Genomic DNA, 17,813 nt, shown 5'->3' with positions numbered 1-17,813 from the left:
ATTGAAAAATTGATCACACCTGATGTACTGAAGGCCCATCTCATTTCTTGAGACACTAAAAAGTCAGGAAAGTACAAATACCCCCCAAATTACCCCTTTTTGGAAAGTAGACATTCCAAGGTATTTAATAAGAGGCATGGTGAGTTTTTTGAAGTTGTAATTTTTTCCCACGATTCTTTGCCAATTTTTTTTTTTTTTTTCTTTTTACAAATGGTCGTATTAACAGGTTATTTCTCTCACACAGCACATGTATACTTGCAACTACACCCCAAAACACATTCTACTACTCCTCCTGAGTATGTCGATACCACGTGTGAGACTTTTTCATAGCCTAGCCATATACAGAGGCCTAACATCCAAGTAGCACCTTCAGGCATTCTAGGAGCATAAATTACATATAATTTCCTGACAACCTATCACACTTTTGAAGGCCCTGGAGCACCAGGACAATGGAAACCCCCATAAAATGACCCCATTTTGGAAAGCAAACACCCCAACGTATAATCTGAGGCATAATGAGTCTTTTGAACGTGTCATTTTTTTTTCCACAAGTTTTTGGAAACTGTGGAAAGAAAATGAAAATGCATTTTTTTTTTTTTTTTTTTTTTACACAAAGTCGTCCATTTATGCAATATTTCCAACACCTAGCATGCACATAGCAAAAATTGCACCCCAAAATACATTCTGCTACTCCTCCTGAATATGTCAATACCACATGTGTAACACTTTTAAACAGCCTAGCCACATACAGAGGCCCAACATCCAAGTATCACTTTACACAAAGTTGTCCATTTATCCACTTTAAGACTGGGCCTATTTTTGACACTTGGTGTTTACAAGCTAAAAATATTTTTTTTTGCTAGAAAACTACTTGCAACCCCCAAACATTATATATTATTTTTTTAAGAGACCCTAGAGAATAAAATGGAGATCGTTGCAATATTTTTTATCACACCATATTTGCGCAGCAGTCTTCCAAATGCAATTTTTTTGAAAAAAATTCACTTTTTTTAATTAAAAAATAAGAAAGCAGTAAATTTAGTCCAATTTTTTTTCCATAATGTGAAAGATAATGTCACGCCGAGTAATTAGATGCCCAACATGTCATGCTTCAAAATTGCGCACGCTCGCGGAATGATGCCAAACATTGGTCCAAGATAAATTGCAGAAAATTGTTGGGCAAAAATAAATGGAGAAAATCAATTAACGCAAAATTCTCTGTATTGGCCTGCACACCTGGCTGTGCGGTGAAAGGGGGAATATTTGCTGATCCCGAGTTGGAGGGGAGCCATCTTGGGTTGGCAAGAGCATCTGGGAGGTGGGTAGTGGCCCTGGCTCTTGGGGGGGATGTGACACTCCAGTGCTGGTAGTAGGGGGGATTTGAAATTGGGAGTGATACCGCAGTGCTGGTGCTGGTGCTGGGCCTGGGCATTTGCTCCTGGGGTGCATTGCTGGTGGCAGTGCTGGTACTGGGCCTGGGCATAGGATCCTGGGGTGTACTGCTGGTGGCAGGGCTGGTACTGGGCATAGGATCCTCGGGTGTATCCCTTGTGGCTGCCTAGTTTCCAGAGCGCCATGCCCTTTTGGGAAGGATACATTCTTCCTCAGAGTCCATCTCCGATCCGCTACTATTAGCGACTTCAAATTCCGAATCGGATTCGGAATTGGATTCGGATACTGATGAGAGCTCCCCGGTGCTCTCATCAGTCATAGAGAGGATCTGAAGCACCTCCTCGCTGCTGTACACCCTTTTTGACATGCTGGCTGTGATGGGCTGTGCGACGGATGACGTTGACTGCGGATGATCAGATGGGGTGACAGGCGACGATGACAGATGGGGTGACAGGCGACGATGACAGATGGGGTGACAGGCGACGATGACAGATGGGGTGACAGGCGACGATGACAGATGGGCGACAGATGCACTGCTGGCGGTACTGATGGCAGTCTCTGGTGACAGGTGCACTTTATGGGTGGCAATTTCTGGGCACTGATGAGGTGACTGTTGGGTGACAGGTGCAATTGGGGGGTGGGGGGGTGGCTGATGACTGTGGGGACACTTTTCTTTTGTGATTTTACAGACACAGATCAGTAACTCACTGTTTCTGGCTCTGCTCTCCTCACACTGGAAACGGTGTGTGAGGGGAGAAGAGCTAGTAACAGTGAGTTACTGCTCTGTGTTTACATTTGTGAACGGCTGTGAATGGGTTCACAGCCGATCACGTGGTGAACAGCCACTGTCATTGGCTGTTTACCACTGTCGGTGACTAGCTGTGTTCCTGGGGAACACAGCGCCACCGACATGACCGCGCTGCGTGCTCCCGATCGCGCATGCGCGATATTCTTCCGGGATTTACTGTTGTGATCGGCTGTGTGATTAGAACACAGCCGATCACGTGGGAAACAGCCACGCCAATTGGCTGTTTCCCCCCCTGCCGGTGACGCGCTGTGTCTCGGGGACACGCCACCACCAGCAGTGCAGGGCAGCGCGCACATGATTGCGCGCCTGCCCTGCATGAATGGGCCGACGTCATATGACGTCGGCCCATAACAATGGCCGCAACGCTCTGCCGTCATTTGACGGTGGGCGGGCGCCACGTGGTTAAACACAGATCTGAAAATCTTTGCAAAAATGTTGGCAAATCGCATTCCCTTAATCTCAGAATTAATCACAAATTTGGGTCCCCCCCAATAAGCCCCCACCCACAGACCCCCAAATACCACTCACAGGTTTGGGGGAAGAGGCCCTTGTCCCCATCAACATTCTAACAAGGTGCTTTGAGGGGGCGCTCGCTCGTTTCCCCTTTTCTGACCTGCTGGGCTACATGCTCGGAAAAGGGTCTAGTACGTATTTCAGGGGTGGGGAGCCACGCTTTTTTCCCCCTTTTGCATTGTCATTCACAAGTTGCACGTATCATGCAGGTGTGAATTTCATGCGACACTTGAGGGTTTACATTAAGGTCTATGGAAATCAAGTCGCATGAAAGTCAGACCAAAGTAGTGCAAGAACTACTTTGAAGTCGCACAGATATGAACGGCTCTCTTTGGGAAAACATGGGTTGAGACTTCATGTGACTCTGGGGTCCAAAGTCGAACAAGTGTGAATGGGGCTTTACTCTTTAACCACTTAAGGGCCGCCCGCTGCAGTTATACTGCGGCAGGCAGGTCCTCCTGCGCAAACCGCCGTAGGTATATGTTGGTCGCGCGCCTGCTGCTAGGGGGCGAGAGTGCGCGCCGCCGCCAGCTCACTCCCGCCCCCACTCAGCAGCAGGGACTCCGATGCATGGGGAAGGCGGCTCTGATTGCCGCCTGACACCCGCAATTGTTCCCCACTGAGAGAGAAGAACGGTCAGCTGTTGTAAACACAGCTGACTGTTGTTCTCTATGGAATGATCACAGAGTGCCTGTGATCCTTCTTATAGGATCACCGGTCTCTGATCATTTCACAAGCCCCGCCCCCATACAGTTAGAAACACGCCCCTAGGTACACATTTAACCTTTTGATCGCCCCTGGGTTAACCCCATCCCTGCCAATGGCATGATTACATTAACAGTGCATTGTTTTAGCACCGATTATTGTAGTATTGTCACAAATGTCAGTTAGGGATCCGATCTGTCCGCCGCAATGTCGCAGATCGCCGCCATTACTAGTTATACAATTTAAAAAGTTACAAATCTTTCCCGTAGTTAGTAGACGCAATAACTTTTTCGCAAACCAATCAAAATACGCTTATTGCGATTTTTTTGACAAAAATATGTAGAAGACAACAAATTAGCCTAAAATTTTAAAAAATAAATAAAAATTTGATTTATAAATGTTTTTTTGGGAATGTTATATAGCAGAATGTGAACATTTTGTTTTGTTTTTTTTTTTAGAATGGTCGCTCTATTTTTTTGTTTATAGCGCAAAAAAAAAAAAAAAAAAAAATTGCAGAGGTGATCAAATACCACTAAAAGAAAGCTCTATTTGTGGGGAAAAAAGGACATCAATTTTGATATAGCGTCGCACAACCGCGCAATTGTCTGTTAAAGGAACGCAGTGCCAAATCACAAATGGCCTGGTCATTAACCACTTGCCGACCGCGGCAAGTACATCTACTGCGGCGGTCAGCCCCAGCCAGGCAAAGTGACGTACCGGTACGTCACTAGCCTTCGCCGCTCTGGCGCGCGCGCTCCCGCAGTCCCGCCGATGACTCGATTGGGGTCAGAACCGATCAGTCATCAGGTCCAGGCCAATCAGATTACACTCTGAGCCTGTGAAATGTAAACAAAGGCTCAGAAAAGATGTGCCCTCCCCTCCCATCATCCTTTTTGGATCCAGCGTGAGAGGAGAGCACATCTAACTGTAAGTACTGCATCAAGCACACATTTCTACATTTAGATAGGCACATTTAACCCCTGATCGCCCCCCCCCCAGTTAACCCCTACACCCCCTGTCACATTCAGCACTAATACAAACGTAATATATTTTATTTATTTCTGTATTTTGTATTAGTGCGATTGTGACTGACTTGGCGCTAGCGACTTCGTTTCTCTCCCAAATGAGGTTTAGGGCCCCCCCCCAATAAAGATTTAACCCCCTGATCACCCCTACACCCCCTGTCACAATACACACTGTATACAGTATACAGCATTTTCCTATATACCCGTACAAGTGTGATTTGGGAACAGGTATAGCACTTGCGGCCCTCCCTTTTTCACTTAAAATACCCGCCACCCCCCCAAATAAAGATTTAACCCCCTGATCCCCCCCTCCCCCCTGTCACATTACACCCCAATACAAACGTAATATACTGTTTTTCTGTATTTTGTATTAGTGTGTTTGTGACCTGAATTAGCGCTAGCAAGTGTTTGCGCACAGCATATATGGATACCTTTGCTGGCAGCAGCTGTTACATAGTTACATAGTAGGTGAGGTTGAATAAAGACAATAGTCCATCCAGTTCAACCTGTGTAGGTGTGTGTGGCAGTAATCATCTCACATAGCCCTGAATGTTCTGATCCTTGAGATGTACGTCTAAGAGTCTTTTGAAAGCCACCATACTACCCGCAGAAACCACCTCTTGTGGTAGAGAATTCCACAATCTTGTAGCCCTAACAGTAAAGAACCCCCCACGTTGCCTGAGGTTAAAACGCTTCTCCTCTAATCGCATTGTATGCCCTCGAGTCCTCATGCAATCCCTTCAACTGAACAGCTTTTTTTCTAAGCTGAGATCCCCATTGAGATATTTGTAAATTGCTATCATGTCCCCCCTCAGGCATCTCTGCTCCAGGGAGAATAAATCAAGCAATTGCAGACACTTCATAATTAAGGTCCTCCAATCCCCTAATCAGTTTTGTTGCCCTTCTCTGGACTCTCTCCAGCTCCAACACATCCCTCCTGACTCTGAGGACTGGCGATCAGAACTGGACAGAATAATCCAGATGCCGTCGGACCAGAGTTATAAAGTGGAAGGATTATAGTCTTATCTATGGAATACATCCCTTTCTTTATGCATGCTAATATTCTGCTGGCTTTGGCAGCTGCCGCTTGACATTGCATGCTATTGCCTAATCTACAGTATCATCAACCAAGACTCCCAGATCTTTCTCCATTTTTGATTTCCCCCCAAGGGTTCCCCGTCTAACGTGTATTGTGCTTTTATGTTTCTAGTCCCCCAAGTGCAAAACCTTACACTTCTCCACATTAAACCTCATTTGCCAAGTTGTTGCCCACTCCGTTATTTTGTCCAGGTCCTTCTGTAGGATATCTGCTTCCTGCTGTCAAGTTATTGCCCTGGCCAATTTTGTGTCATCTGCAAAAACTGATATCGAACTCCTAATCCCGACCTCAATGCTGTTTATGAATAAAATTGAACAAGGTTGGTCCCAGGACTGAGCCTTGGGGGACCCCGCTTACTACCTCAGACCAGTCTGAGTATGCGCTGTTTATTACCACCCTTTGGACACGTTCTTTTAGCCAGTTCCGTATCCAAGATCAAACCCTGCTGTCGATACCTGCAGACCTTATTTTATAAATTAAGCGCTTATGGGGAACTGTATCAAACGCCTTAGCGAAATCCAAGTACACCACATCCACTGGTCTGCCCCAATCTAGCTCACAGCTCACCTCCTTGTAGAATGTTAAGAGATTGGTTTGACAAGAAAGCCCATTTGTAAACCCGTGCCGATTACTGCTGATGTTGTTGTCTTTAGCAAACTCTACGATATAGTCCCTTATCATCCCCTCCAGAAGTTTACATACTATTGATGTCAAACTGACAGGCCTATAATTTCCTGGTATATGCCTCTGACCCTTTTTTAATATCGGAATCACGTTCACTTTCCTCCAATCCCCTGTCCTAATACTGTCAGCAAAGATCAGGAACAGTGGTCTAGATATACTGTAACCTTACTGAGTTCTTTGAGTACTCTCGGATGTACGCCATCCGGGCCTGGTGATTTGTTTGTGTTAAGTTTATCCAGCGTTTCCCCGATTTCACCCTCTGTTAGCCATAGTGGCAAGTCCTGTGTATTACTACTAACCATACAGTCATGATCAGTGTACCCCTCCGTTTCCTGTGTAAAGACTGACGAGAAAAAAAAGCATTCAGCACGATTGCTTTTTCAGTGTCCTCTGTAACCATCCTCCCATCATTGTTAATTATGTGTGCAATATGCTCTGCCCTAGTTTTTTTGCCGTTGATATATTTAAAGAATTTCTTTGGGTTTTTTTTTTTTTTTTACTATCCTCCGCTATTTGTCTCTCAAAGTTGATTTTAGCCATCTTGATTTCGCGTTTACTTTTCTTATTTGCCTCCTTGTATTGCTCGAAAGCCGATACTGTGCCCTCTGCTTTATATTTCTTGAAGGCCAATTTTTTTCCCCTAATAAGTTTTTTAACGCTTCGGTTTAGCCAGCCAGGTTTGGCTTTGTCTCTTCTAAATTTATTTCCCACATGAATGCACTGCAAGATGCATTTGCTTAATATTTTCCTAAAGCATTCCCATTTTTCCTCTGTGGTCAGTGCTCCCAAGGTTTGGTCCCAGTTTACCCTTTCCATCAATGAGTACAATTTTGGAACGTTTGCCCTTCTGCAGTTTAGGGTTTTTAAGTTCCCCACTTGCCTTGTTATATTGTCATTTACACTAAATGTGATCATCCTGTGATCGCTAGAGCCCAGGTAGTCCTGGACTCCTACCTCCGAGATTAGGTCTGGGTCATTAGTGATCAATAGATCCAGGACTGCGTTTTCCCTAGTCGGAGAGTCCACCAACTGTGACCTGTAATTATCCTGTAAGGTTTCCGTGAATAGACGGGCCTTATGCGAGTGTATAGTCCCCCTCTACCCAGTCAATGTCGGGATAATTGAAGTCCCCCAATATGATGACTGATTCCAGTTTTGCCACTTTACTCAATAGTGCTAAAAATTCCAGCTCTACCTCCTCCCCTTGTTTAGGTGGCCTATAGCAAACCCCCCCAATTACTTTTCCCTTTTCTCCTTCCCTATGGAGGAGTTCTACCAAAGTTAGTTTCTGTCCCAAGGAGGTTTAGGGTCCTCGACACCCCCCCAATAAAGATTTAACCCCCTGATCTACCCTACACCCCCTGTCACAACACACTGTATACAGTATATAGCATTTTCTATATACCCGTATAAGTGTGACTTGTGACCAGGTTTAGCGCTTGCCACTGTTTCTTTTATCCTTAGGATACCCGCCACCCCCTCCCAATAATGATTTAACCCCCTGATCCCCCATTGATCACCCCCAGTTAACCCCTTCCGTGCCCTGTCACAGTGTCAATTTTATAGTGTACAGTTTTTTTTCTGATCACCATTATTAGTGACACAGGTGACATTAGCTAGTTTAGTGTCAGTTTAAAAAAAGCGCAGATCCCTGGCGCATAGTTAGAAATAACCCCTTGATTTCCACACACATACACTTCCATTACTAGTATAGTGTTTGAACAGATCAATATCCGATCTGATCAGAACTATACTAGCGTCCCCATAGTTTAGGGTTCCCAAAACGCAGTGTTTGCACGGTCAGCACTGATTCCTGCCAGCGCCTGTGTTTAACCCTTTCACCCAGGCAAGTGTAGTAATCAATAGATTACGGTCACTTCCAAAAAAACACAACACACAAAACCGCTGTGTTAGCAGAGTCAGGCCTGATCCCTGCTAGCATTAGCAGTTTTTTTGGTAGCGCTTGAAATAGTCCTTGACAACCAGGTGCTTTTATTACCTGTGAGTCAACACCACTGTACAGGTAAATTTAGTTACCAAAATGTCCACAAACGTTTGTACAGTGGTGAAGAGGCTTATAGTATACTGGCCGTGTCAGATGATAGCAATGGGGAAGCTACACTGGCCGAATTACTGTCAGTATACGAACCTGATGACAGCAGTGGCTCCCTGACAGATAGCTCCGACGTTAGACCCAGGCGTATCCGACCCCATTCTGGAGTTGTTGAGATGCAGGAATAGCAGGGTGCTCGTATGGAGCAGAGTGTGGTTACTAGTGCCGCTCATCCTTCTGGCGACCTGGCAAGCGCCTGCGGCCTAGTACACCCTGGACCTAGTACAACCAGCACTGCAGTATCACTTGGTGACGTGGCGAGTCCCATAAGTGCAGTTGAAGCTGGTGCGGTGGCTAGCACAAGTAGTGGCCCGCAGTCACCGCGTATTCGAAGACAGGCCCGTAGAGCCCATAGTGCCCTCCCTGATGCGCTGGGATATCCCAATTGGCAACCCACTGATTCTACAGCGCCAGTACTTCCCCCCCCCCCCCCCCATTCACTGCCCAACCTGGAATCCACGTGGAGACCGCTGGTTTTACGCCCCTGAACTTTTTTGAGCTGTTCTTCACGGAAGATCTTTACAGATCTATTGTGGATCAATCAAATTTATACGCACAACACTTCATCGCCGCCAACCCAAATTTGCCCCTTGCCAGACCATTCGGCTGGAAACCAATAAAGGTTCACGATTTTAAAATCTTTCTGGGCCTTTCCCTCCACATGTGCATAACTAAACAGAGTGAAATGCGGCTATATTGGTCCACTAGCCCAGTTCACCATATGCGCATGTACTCCGCCTCCATGTCCAGGGCGAGATATGAGCAAATTCTGCAATATATGCATTTCAGCGACCATGAAATATGTCGTCCTCGGGGAGACCCTGAATATGATCGGCTCCACAAAATTCGGCCCCTCATAGACCACTTCAATCAGCGGTTTGCAGCGTTGTTTACCCCCAAACAAGTTGTCTGCGTTGACGAGTCCCTGATTAAGTTTACTGGCCGCCTTGCTATGAAACCGTATCTCCCCAGCAAGCGTGCCAGATACGGGGTCAAACTGTATAAACTGTGCGACAGGGCCACAGGTTTGCCTTCCGCAGCCTTCCGTTGTTTTTCTCGGGCTCTCCTGTCCCACCGGTTAACCCGAGTGTGCAGCCGGTGGTTCAATTAACCATAGAGCTAATTGGAGAGGAGAATGGCTCCAATCATTTCTATGGCTTAAGATACCGGAAGCTACGAGCATTTCATGACTTCTGTTTCGCCAGAAATAAACAGGGCCATTGGGAAATTGGGAAAGTATTTTATCACACCAATTTTGGTGTGGTCAGATGCGTAAAGGTCAGAGGAGAGATCTAGAGTCTAAAAGACCCCAATTTATAAAAAAGAAAAAAAAAAAAAAAAAAAAAAAGAAGAAGAAGAAGGAGTACCTATCACTACAGATTGCTATCATAGGGGATATTTAAATTCACTGTGATAATAAAAATGATTAAAAAAAAAAAAAAAAAATCAAGCCCCCCCCCCCCCGTCCCTGCGCACAATGGCGCACGCAAGCGTTGGTCTAGTGTCATATGTAAACCGCAATTGCAGCATGCATGTGAGGTATCGCCACGCATGCCAAGTCGAGTGCAGTAATTCTCTGTAAGCCTAAAGTGGTAATATGTAAAGACTTTTAAAGGTTTTTAAAAATGTACGTATTTTGTTGCTGCTGCACAGGCGTGCGCAGTTTTTAAAGCATGTCATGTTTGGTATCTATATACTCTGCATAAGATCATCTTTTAACCACTTAAGCCCCGGAGGATTTGGCTGCTAAACGACCAGGGGGTATTTTGGAATTCGGCACTGCGTGACTTTAATGGACAATTGCGCGGTCGTGCGACGCTGTACCTAAACGAATTTAGCGTCCTTTTTTTTCCCACAAACAGAGCTTTCTTTTGGTGGTATTTGATCACCTGTGCGATTTTTTGATCATGCGCTATAAACAAAAAAAAAGAGCGTCAATTTTGCAAAAATAGCAATATTTTTCAAATTTTTTATATGAAATTCCCCCCCAAAAAAATGTAAAAATCAAAGTTTAACATTTTCAGCCATTTCGGCAAAAAGCGTATTTTGATTGGTTTGCGCAAAAGTTATCGCGTTTACTAACAAAGGGAAAGATTTTTGTTGTTTTTTTTTTTAAACGCGTAATGGCGGCGATCTGCGATTTTTTTTGCGGTACTGCGACATTGGGGCGGACAGATCGGACCCTTGACTGACATTTTTGACACTTGGGGTTACCAGTGACATTTCTACAGTAATCAGTACTATACATATGCACGGTTACTGTAAAAATACACTGGTAGTGAAGGGGTTAACTTTATTTGGGAGGGAGGGGCTGTGTGTGTCCCTAGGGGCGTGCTTTCTACTGTGATTGGCTGTGGCTTGAGCTGTAAGGACACTGATCAACATAGTCATCAACATCAACATAGTAGATCCGTGTGATCAGTGTCTTTACACCGAGGAGAATGACTGGCAGCTTGTTTACACAAGCTGCCTGACTTTCTCCCTCTCCCCCGCCGATCGCAGAGTGGCCGGCGGACATCGAGTCCGCCGGTCACACGCGGGGGGGGGGGGGGGTCCGTGACCACGCGGGAGCGCGCCTCCGGCGGCGCGCGCTCCCTAGACCCTCACAAGCAAGCGACGTAGACCTACGTCAGTTTGCCTGTGAGGGGCTGACCGCCAACGTAGATAGTCGTTCGGCGGTCAGCAAGTGGTTAAATTTTACCAAACAATTTGGAATTATATAGTGTATTTGTGCAATAAATTAAAAAAAAAAAAGTTATTTTTTTCGCAGAAATTGCGTTTGGAAAATCTGTGCGCAAATACCGTGTGACAAAAAAATTTGCAACATCCACCATTTTATTCTATAGGGCCTCTGCTTTAACGAAATATATAATGTTTGGGGGTTCAAAGTAATTTTCTAGTAAAAAAAAATTACTTTTCATGTAAACAAAAAGTCACAGAAAAGGCTTGGTTTTCAAGTGGTTAGAAGAGTGGGTGATGTGTGGATAAGATTGAGCATAAAATGCCGGGACAGTTCAAACACCCCCCAAATGACCCCTTTTTGAAAAGTAGACACCCAAAGCTATTTGCTGAGAGGCATGGCGAGTCCATGGAATATTTTATTGCCACAAGTGTCGGGAAATTTATTATTTATTTTTTTTTGTGTTTTTTTTTTTTTTTTTTTTTTTTTTTACAGAAAGTGGTCACTAAATGATATATTGCTCACGCATGCCATGGGAATATGTGAAATGACACCCCAAAATACATTCTGTTGCTTCTCCTGAGTACAGGGATACCACATGCGTGAGACTTTTTGGGACCCTAGCTGTGTACGCGACCCCGAAAACCAATCCCCATCTTCAGGTTTTCTAATGGCGTAAATGGCTGATTTTACCACTGCACTACCCGTCACAGTTTCAGAGGCCCTGAAATTTCAAGATAGCACAAACTCCCCCCCCCAAATGACCCCATTTTGCAAAGTAGACACTCCAAGCTATTTTCTGAGAGGCATGGTGAGTCCATGGAATATTTTATGCTACCTCTCTGCAAATAGCTTAGGGTGACTACTTTCCGAAAAGGGGTCATTTGGGGGGGGTTGTGCTGTCTTGGCATTTCATGGCCTCCGAAACTGTGATAGGTAGTCAGGAGTGAAATCAACAATTTACGCCCTTGGAAAGCCTGAAAGTGGGGATTGATTTTCGGGGTCCTGTACTCGGCTAGATTGCAAAAAAGTCTCACACATGGGGCATCCCCATACTCAGGGGAAGCAGCAGAATGTATTTTGGTGTGTCATTCCACATATAACCATGTCATGTGTGAGCAATATATCATTTACTGACAACTTTGTGTAAAAAAAAAAAAAATAAAAATAAAAATTGTAATTTTCCCAAAACTTGTGGCAAAATATAAAATATTCCATGGACTCACCATGCCTCTCAGCAAACAGCTTGGGGTGTCTACTTTCCAAAAAGGGGTCATTTGGGGGGGGGGGGGGGTTTGTGGTATCTTGACATTTCGGGGCCTCCTAAATGCAATGTGCAGTGAGAAAATGCAATGAAAAATGTACGCCCTTTGAAATTCTGATGATGGTGATTTGTTTTCGGGCTCCCGTACACTGCTAGGCTCCCAAAAAGTCTCACATATGTGGTATCCCTGTACTCAGGAGAAGCAGCAGAATATATTTTGGGGTGTAATTACACATATACCCATGGCATGTGTGAGCAATATATATCATTTCAATGACAACTTTGTGTAAAAAAAAAAAAAAAAAAAAAATTTTTAGTCATTTTTCAAACACCTGTGACAAAAAAAATGAAATATTCAATGAGCTCAACATGCCTCTCAGAAAATTTCTTAGGATGTCTACTTTCCAAAAAGTGGTAGTTTGGGGGGGGGGGGGGGGTTGTACTGCCCTGCCATTTTAGCACTTCATGAAATGAGATAGGCAGTCAGAAATTAAAGCTGCGTAAATTTCATTATTTACACCATAGTTTGTAGACGCTATAACTTTTGCGCAAACCAATAAAAATACACTCATTGAATTTTTTTTTGTCAAAGACATGTAGCTAAATATATTTTGGCCCAAAAAAAAAAAAAAAAAAGACAAATTGAGTATATTGGATATTTTTTTTAAAAGACAAAGTTGAAAATGTAATTTTTTCGCAAAATCTTCGCTCTTTTTTTTTTATTAATATCGCAAAAAATAAAAAGCGCAGGGCTCATCAAATACCCCCAAAAGAAAGCACTGTTATTGGGAAAAAAAGGACGTAAATTTTGTTTGGGTACAGCATTGCTTGACCGTGCAATTGTCAGTTAAAGTCACAAAGTGCCAAGTTGAAAAAAGGGGTTTGGTCAGGAAGGGGGTAAAATCTTCCGGAGCTTAAGTGGTTAAGGGGGCAAATCCTTCCAGTCCAGAAGAAGTGGTTAATCTGTATTACTGCGAGGTTTCTAAATATTATGGCACTATTGACTTTTTTTATATAATATTTAACGTTTATTGCTGTGTATATTAGGTTTTGTTAAAGAATCGTGAATTATGTATAGCACAGTGAGTGCACCACATCTTTTTGAATGAAAGAAAAAACGGCTACACATGCAGAATTCCCCCAAAACAAATTGCAATGGTAAGGGTCTCACCATATGTTCAAGACCATAGTCCGCTTGGGCAATACTGGTACTGCTGAAAGTGTTGGTTTCAACTATATCTGCTCCACTCAGCAAATACTCCTGTAAATAAACAAATCAAAAATGTAAGAAACGTGTAGACTACTGAGAGAAATTGTCTTTGCTTTCAGTGAGGCTCACATAAAGCAGGATAATGTTCTTAAATATAGTGACTGCATTCATTTTCAATCCAAGGACTGGTAAGCTACAGTTTATTCTTAGGATTTATTATGCTTAAGAGCCCATTTGCCCCAGCTACTGTGCTAGAACATGATAGATGGATATGATGATAGCAGTGCTGATGCACCAATCGCATGGTTTACTTTTTCTTCCTAATCTCCCTGGCGGTATAATTATTTCAGATTTTGGTGTTGAAATCGGTACATTGTTTTGCATAGAAATCCGTTTTACAAAAAATAAAAAATAAAAAAAACTCACCTTCCCCTGTGATCCCCCGCCGTGTGCTCGATGCCGGCACCTGGCCTCCGGTTCCCTTCCCTGCAAGCGTTGTGATGCAGGGGGGGGGGGGGGGGGGGGTGGAACCGTGAGCAAATTCAAAAGTGTAAATACACTAAATGACATGATACAAAGCTGTGATCCTAACGGATTACACTGTATCATGCCATTTCACCACAGGATTTCACCTGGTGACTTTCCCAGAGCCCTGCCTGTGGTTTTCCAGTTCTTTGTGCCTGGAAAATAGAAAAACGACCATGGCGTCAAAAAAGCATTTTTGCGCAAAAGCGTTTTTAGACTAACTGGAAAACCGCGAAATGGAGTTACTTGAAGAACGGAGTGAAAGCGATTATGGGAAAATTCGTCATCAGGTACCGAAAGTGACGATTCTGATGTCTCTTTCTGGCACATCGCTCCGTTGGAAATTGCGAAGAATCATTTGATATACTTGCCAAACTCCACAAGCAATGTGCCAGAAAGAAACATCCGTTTCACTGTTGCCGTTTTCCAGTTCGTCGAAAAGCGATTTTGCGCAAAAAAAAAAAAAAAAAAAAAAAAAAAAAAAAAAAAAAAAAAAAACACACAACACACGCTTTTTGGAGGCTATGGAAATTCACAATTTTCCAGGCACAAAGCACTGAAAAAGTCACCAGGTGCAAACCTGTGCTGAAATGGCATGATACAGTGTAATCCGTTAGGATCACAGTTTTGCATCATGTCATTTAGTGTTTTTACACTTTTGAATTTGCCGCTGGGTTCCACCGTCGCAACGCTCGCAGGGAGGGAACCGGAAGGCAAGTGCCAGCAATCGGCCGTGCACAGAGCGGGGAGAGAGTGTGAGGACGACGGTGGGGGAGCGCAGGGGAAGGTGAGTAACGTTCTAGGGTAATCCCGAGTGTGGCTCAGGGTTACCGCTTTTGATACTGAAAATTAACCGCGAGCCACACTTGGGAATACCGCCAGGGAGGTTAAACAAACTTTATTGAAATATCAAGTGTTATGGATTGCCTTGCGCTGGGGAAAAAAAAAAAAAAAAAAAAAACAAAAAAAAATAAAAAAAACCTAGCTACAAAAATTAAAGGCTACTGATTTTTTGTAAGGCCCCTTTCACATCAGTGCACCGATCGGACCACCTATTGTTTTCTATGGGGCTGCAGATGTCAGCGGACATAGGTCTGCTGTCACCCACTGACATCCGATCCACTAAAAACAGATGTGGATACGTTCGCCATCCATCTGGCCTAACGGATCGGATGCCTTTTGAAAGGAAAATGGACATGCAGTCTGTTTCCATCCGACCACTCCATTGAGGACAGAGGACTGCGTCTGTGTCTGCATAGCGGAGCGGACACGAACTTGTCATCCGCCCTCTAAGCGGGGGATCAGTGGAGAGATCCCCTGCAGAGCAGGCGGATCCGCTTGGAGGAATTCAACCCTGAGTGAAAGGGGCACAAAGCAAAAGAAGAGGGTAATAAATCAGTAAATTTAAACAAACAACTACAGTATCTCACAAAAGTACACCCCTCACATATTTTATTATATCTTTTCACGTGACAACACTGAAGAAATTACACTTTGCTATAGTGTAAAGTAGTGAGTGTACAGCTTGTTTAACAGTGTAAATTTGCTGTCCTCTCAAAAAAACTCCACACACCGACTGCACGTTACTTTTCTTATTGTGCCTTAGAGGCATATACCCTCATTCCAACTGTTAATATTATAACCACCTATGGGTCTTATTGTACCTTGTGGGATGTTACATTGTTTCAGATATATTTTTGTTGGCGTATGCTGCCACCATATGTTGTTTTCTGCTTTGTACTGTATGTATTTGCTCTGGTTTGTCCTTCTTTGAATAAATAAAACATTAGAAAAAAAAAAAAAACAACTCCACACAGCCATTAATGTCTATACTGCTGGCAACAAAAGTGAGTACACCCCTAAGTGAAAATGTCCAAATCAAGCCATTTTCCATCCCTGGTGTCATGTGACTGGTTAGTGTTACAATGTCTCAGGTGTGAATGGGGAGTAGGTGTGTTCAATTTGGTGTTCTCATTCTCACTCTCTCATACTGGTCACTGAAAGTTCAACATGGCACCTCATGGCAAAGAACTCTGAGAAGAATAGCCGCTCTACATAAAGATGGCCTAGCCTATAAGAAGATTGCCAAAACCCTGAAACAGAGCTGCAGCACAGCAGTGTTAATTTTGGCAACTAAAAACATTTTCGTCGACTAAATTAACACAATTTTAGTCGGCTAAAATACGACTAAAACTAAAATGGCATTTTAGTCATAAGACTATAACTAAAACTAAATAAAAAATGGACATCATCAAAATTAACACTCCTTTGCTGGCCATTTCTATATCGGCAACAATTCCATCCAGAGCATGTAAGAATAGCACATTAAAGTTTAAACATGTATTGCACCACTGCATACGCATTAGTAAGGAGTGTAATGGTGTCGAGCGTTGGGACACCATTTTGTCTTCACAGCATCCATTTTGTACAGTGACAGGCGACCAGTTCGTTTAAAATCTGTCATTTCCTTCCCCCCTCTCTCTCCCTGGAGTTAAAGTAGCCCCCACCTTCCCACATTCTAGCAGGAGTGGTGTCTTCCAAGAACAGCATGAGGTCATAAAGCAGATCTTATCTCAAGCCATATCCTGACAGGCCAGGTTGTAAAATCTTATCAGCACAGATGTTCACTAAGGCTGACCAGGCTGTGTGGAATTCCACCAGCCAAATTGATCATTAGGAAAATGAACATAGTTACACAAAATGCATAACTTTTTACCTGAACATAACATATTAACAAAAAGTAAATATTTGAATGCCAAATAACATACTGGACGTAACAAGACCACACATGGTCACCCTGACATACAGGGAATTGGTACAAGCGATAAGATATTCCCTCTGTGATAAAAGATATTCATGTTTGATATTGTTTGAAAGCAAATTACATGCTTAGTTATAAAATATCAGTTTCAAGAATGTAACCCCTTACATATGTCGAGATATTAGGAGTGGTATGACTGTCCACAAAAGTACATTTGAAATGGTCGTAAACCACTGGACAGCCCTTTTGCCACTCTGTTGTAATTGGTCAGGGGTGTCCGTCACCGCCCTCTTGAACTCAGAGAAAAAGACAGGAGCTGATGGAGCTCTCAGTCTCATGTAACATCAAGGAAAAGGAACATCTATCCATTGGAGACCGATCACACATGTTTAGCTTCTGGAACTCTGATAATACCAGGACTTTTTGAATGCAAGTATTTACATTCTTTATCTTCATATTTCTAAATTGCTGCATTGTGTCTATTTCTTTGTAACCCATTTTTCTGTAAATATTTTTATTTGCACCAATCTTAACCTTATAATTAAACCTGATTTTGAAAAGTGTTAATTTTGTCTCTTAAGCTCTTAAAACGCAAACTGACCCAAAGAACCTGCCTCCTGAGAGCGCTACTGTTAGGATAAATCCTCCGGACATTCCTGTCTGCATGTGACAGAGCGTGTTATGGATGATTATTCTAAAGTCATAATTGATATTTCTAAAATCACGAGCGTCCGCTGGGCTCATTCAAATGTAGCGGTGTTGGCAGAGAAAGGGTTAATCGTTTAATTAACCCGGTGACAATCGCTCTCAGTCTGCTGGCATCTAGATTGTGGTCCAGCAAGCTGGACAATCTGTGTGTCGGGTGCAGCTGAGAGTGGCATTGTTACACAAGTGACGGCAGGGTGTGAGATTGCTTGGTCTTTAGTCACGAGTTGGATGAGAAGGCCAGGGGTCTGATACCCACCACCGTCACAAGGAGCATCTACTAAGCTGCTAAAAACTAAACAATTAAGAAAAAGGCTTTTCTTATATTT

At 43.6% G+C, this 17,813-nt stretch overlaps 1 protein-coding gene across 1 annotated transcript in view; it reads right to left on the bottom strand.

Annotated features, from left to right (window-relative positions):
• MTR (5-methyltetrahydrofolate-homocysteine methyltransferase) overlaps window positions 1–17,813 on the bottom strand; it is a 1,642,758-nt gene that overhangs the window by 1,611,444 nt on the left and 13,501 nt on the right. Inside the window, exon 3 of the mRNA XM_082249226.1 lies at window positions 13,455–13,544. Within this exon, the coding sequence (XP_082105352.1) occupies window positions 13,455–13,544 (90 nt within the window). The remainder of the gene's footprint in view (window positions 1–13,454; window positions 13,545–17,813) is intronic.

This window comes from Pelophylax lessonae, assembly GCF_965119305.1.
Source record: "Pelophylax lessonae genome assembly, chromosome: 3".
Taxonomy (NCBI): Eukaryota; Metazoa; Chordata; class Amphibia; order Anura; family Ranidae; genus Pelophylax; species Pelophylax lessonae.
Note: the sequence above shows the minus strand (reverse complement) of the source record. Positions and strands in the feature narration are given on the sequence as shown.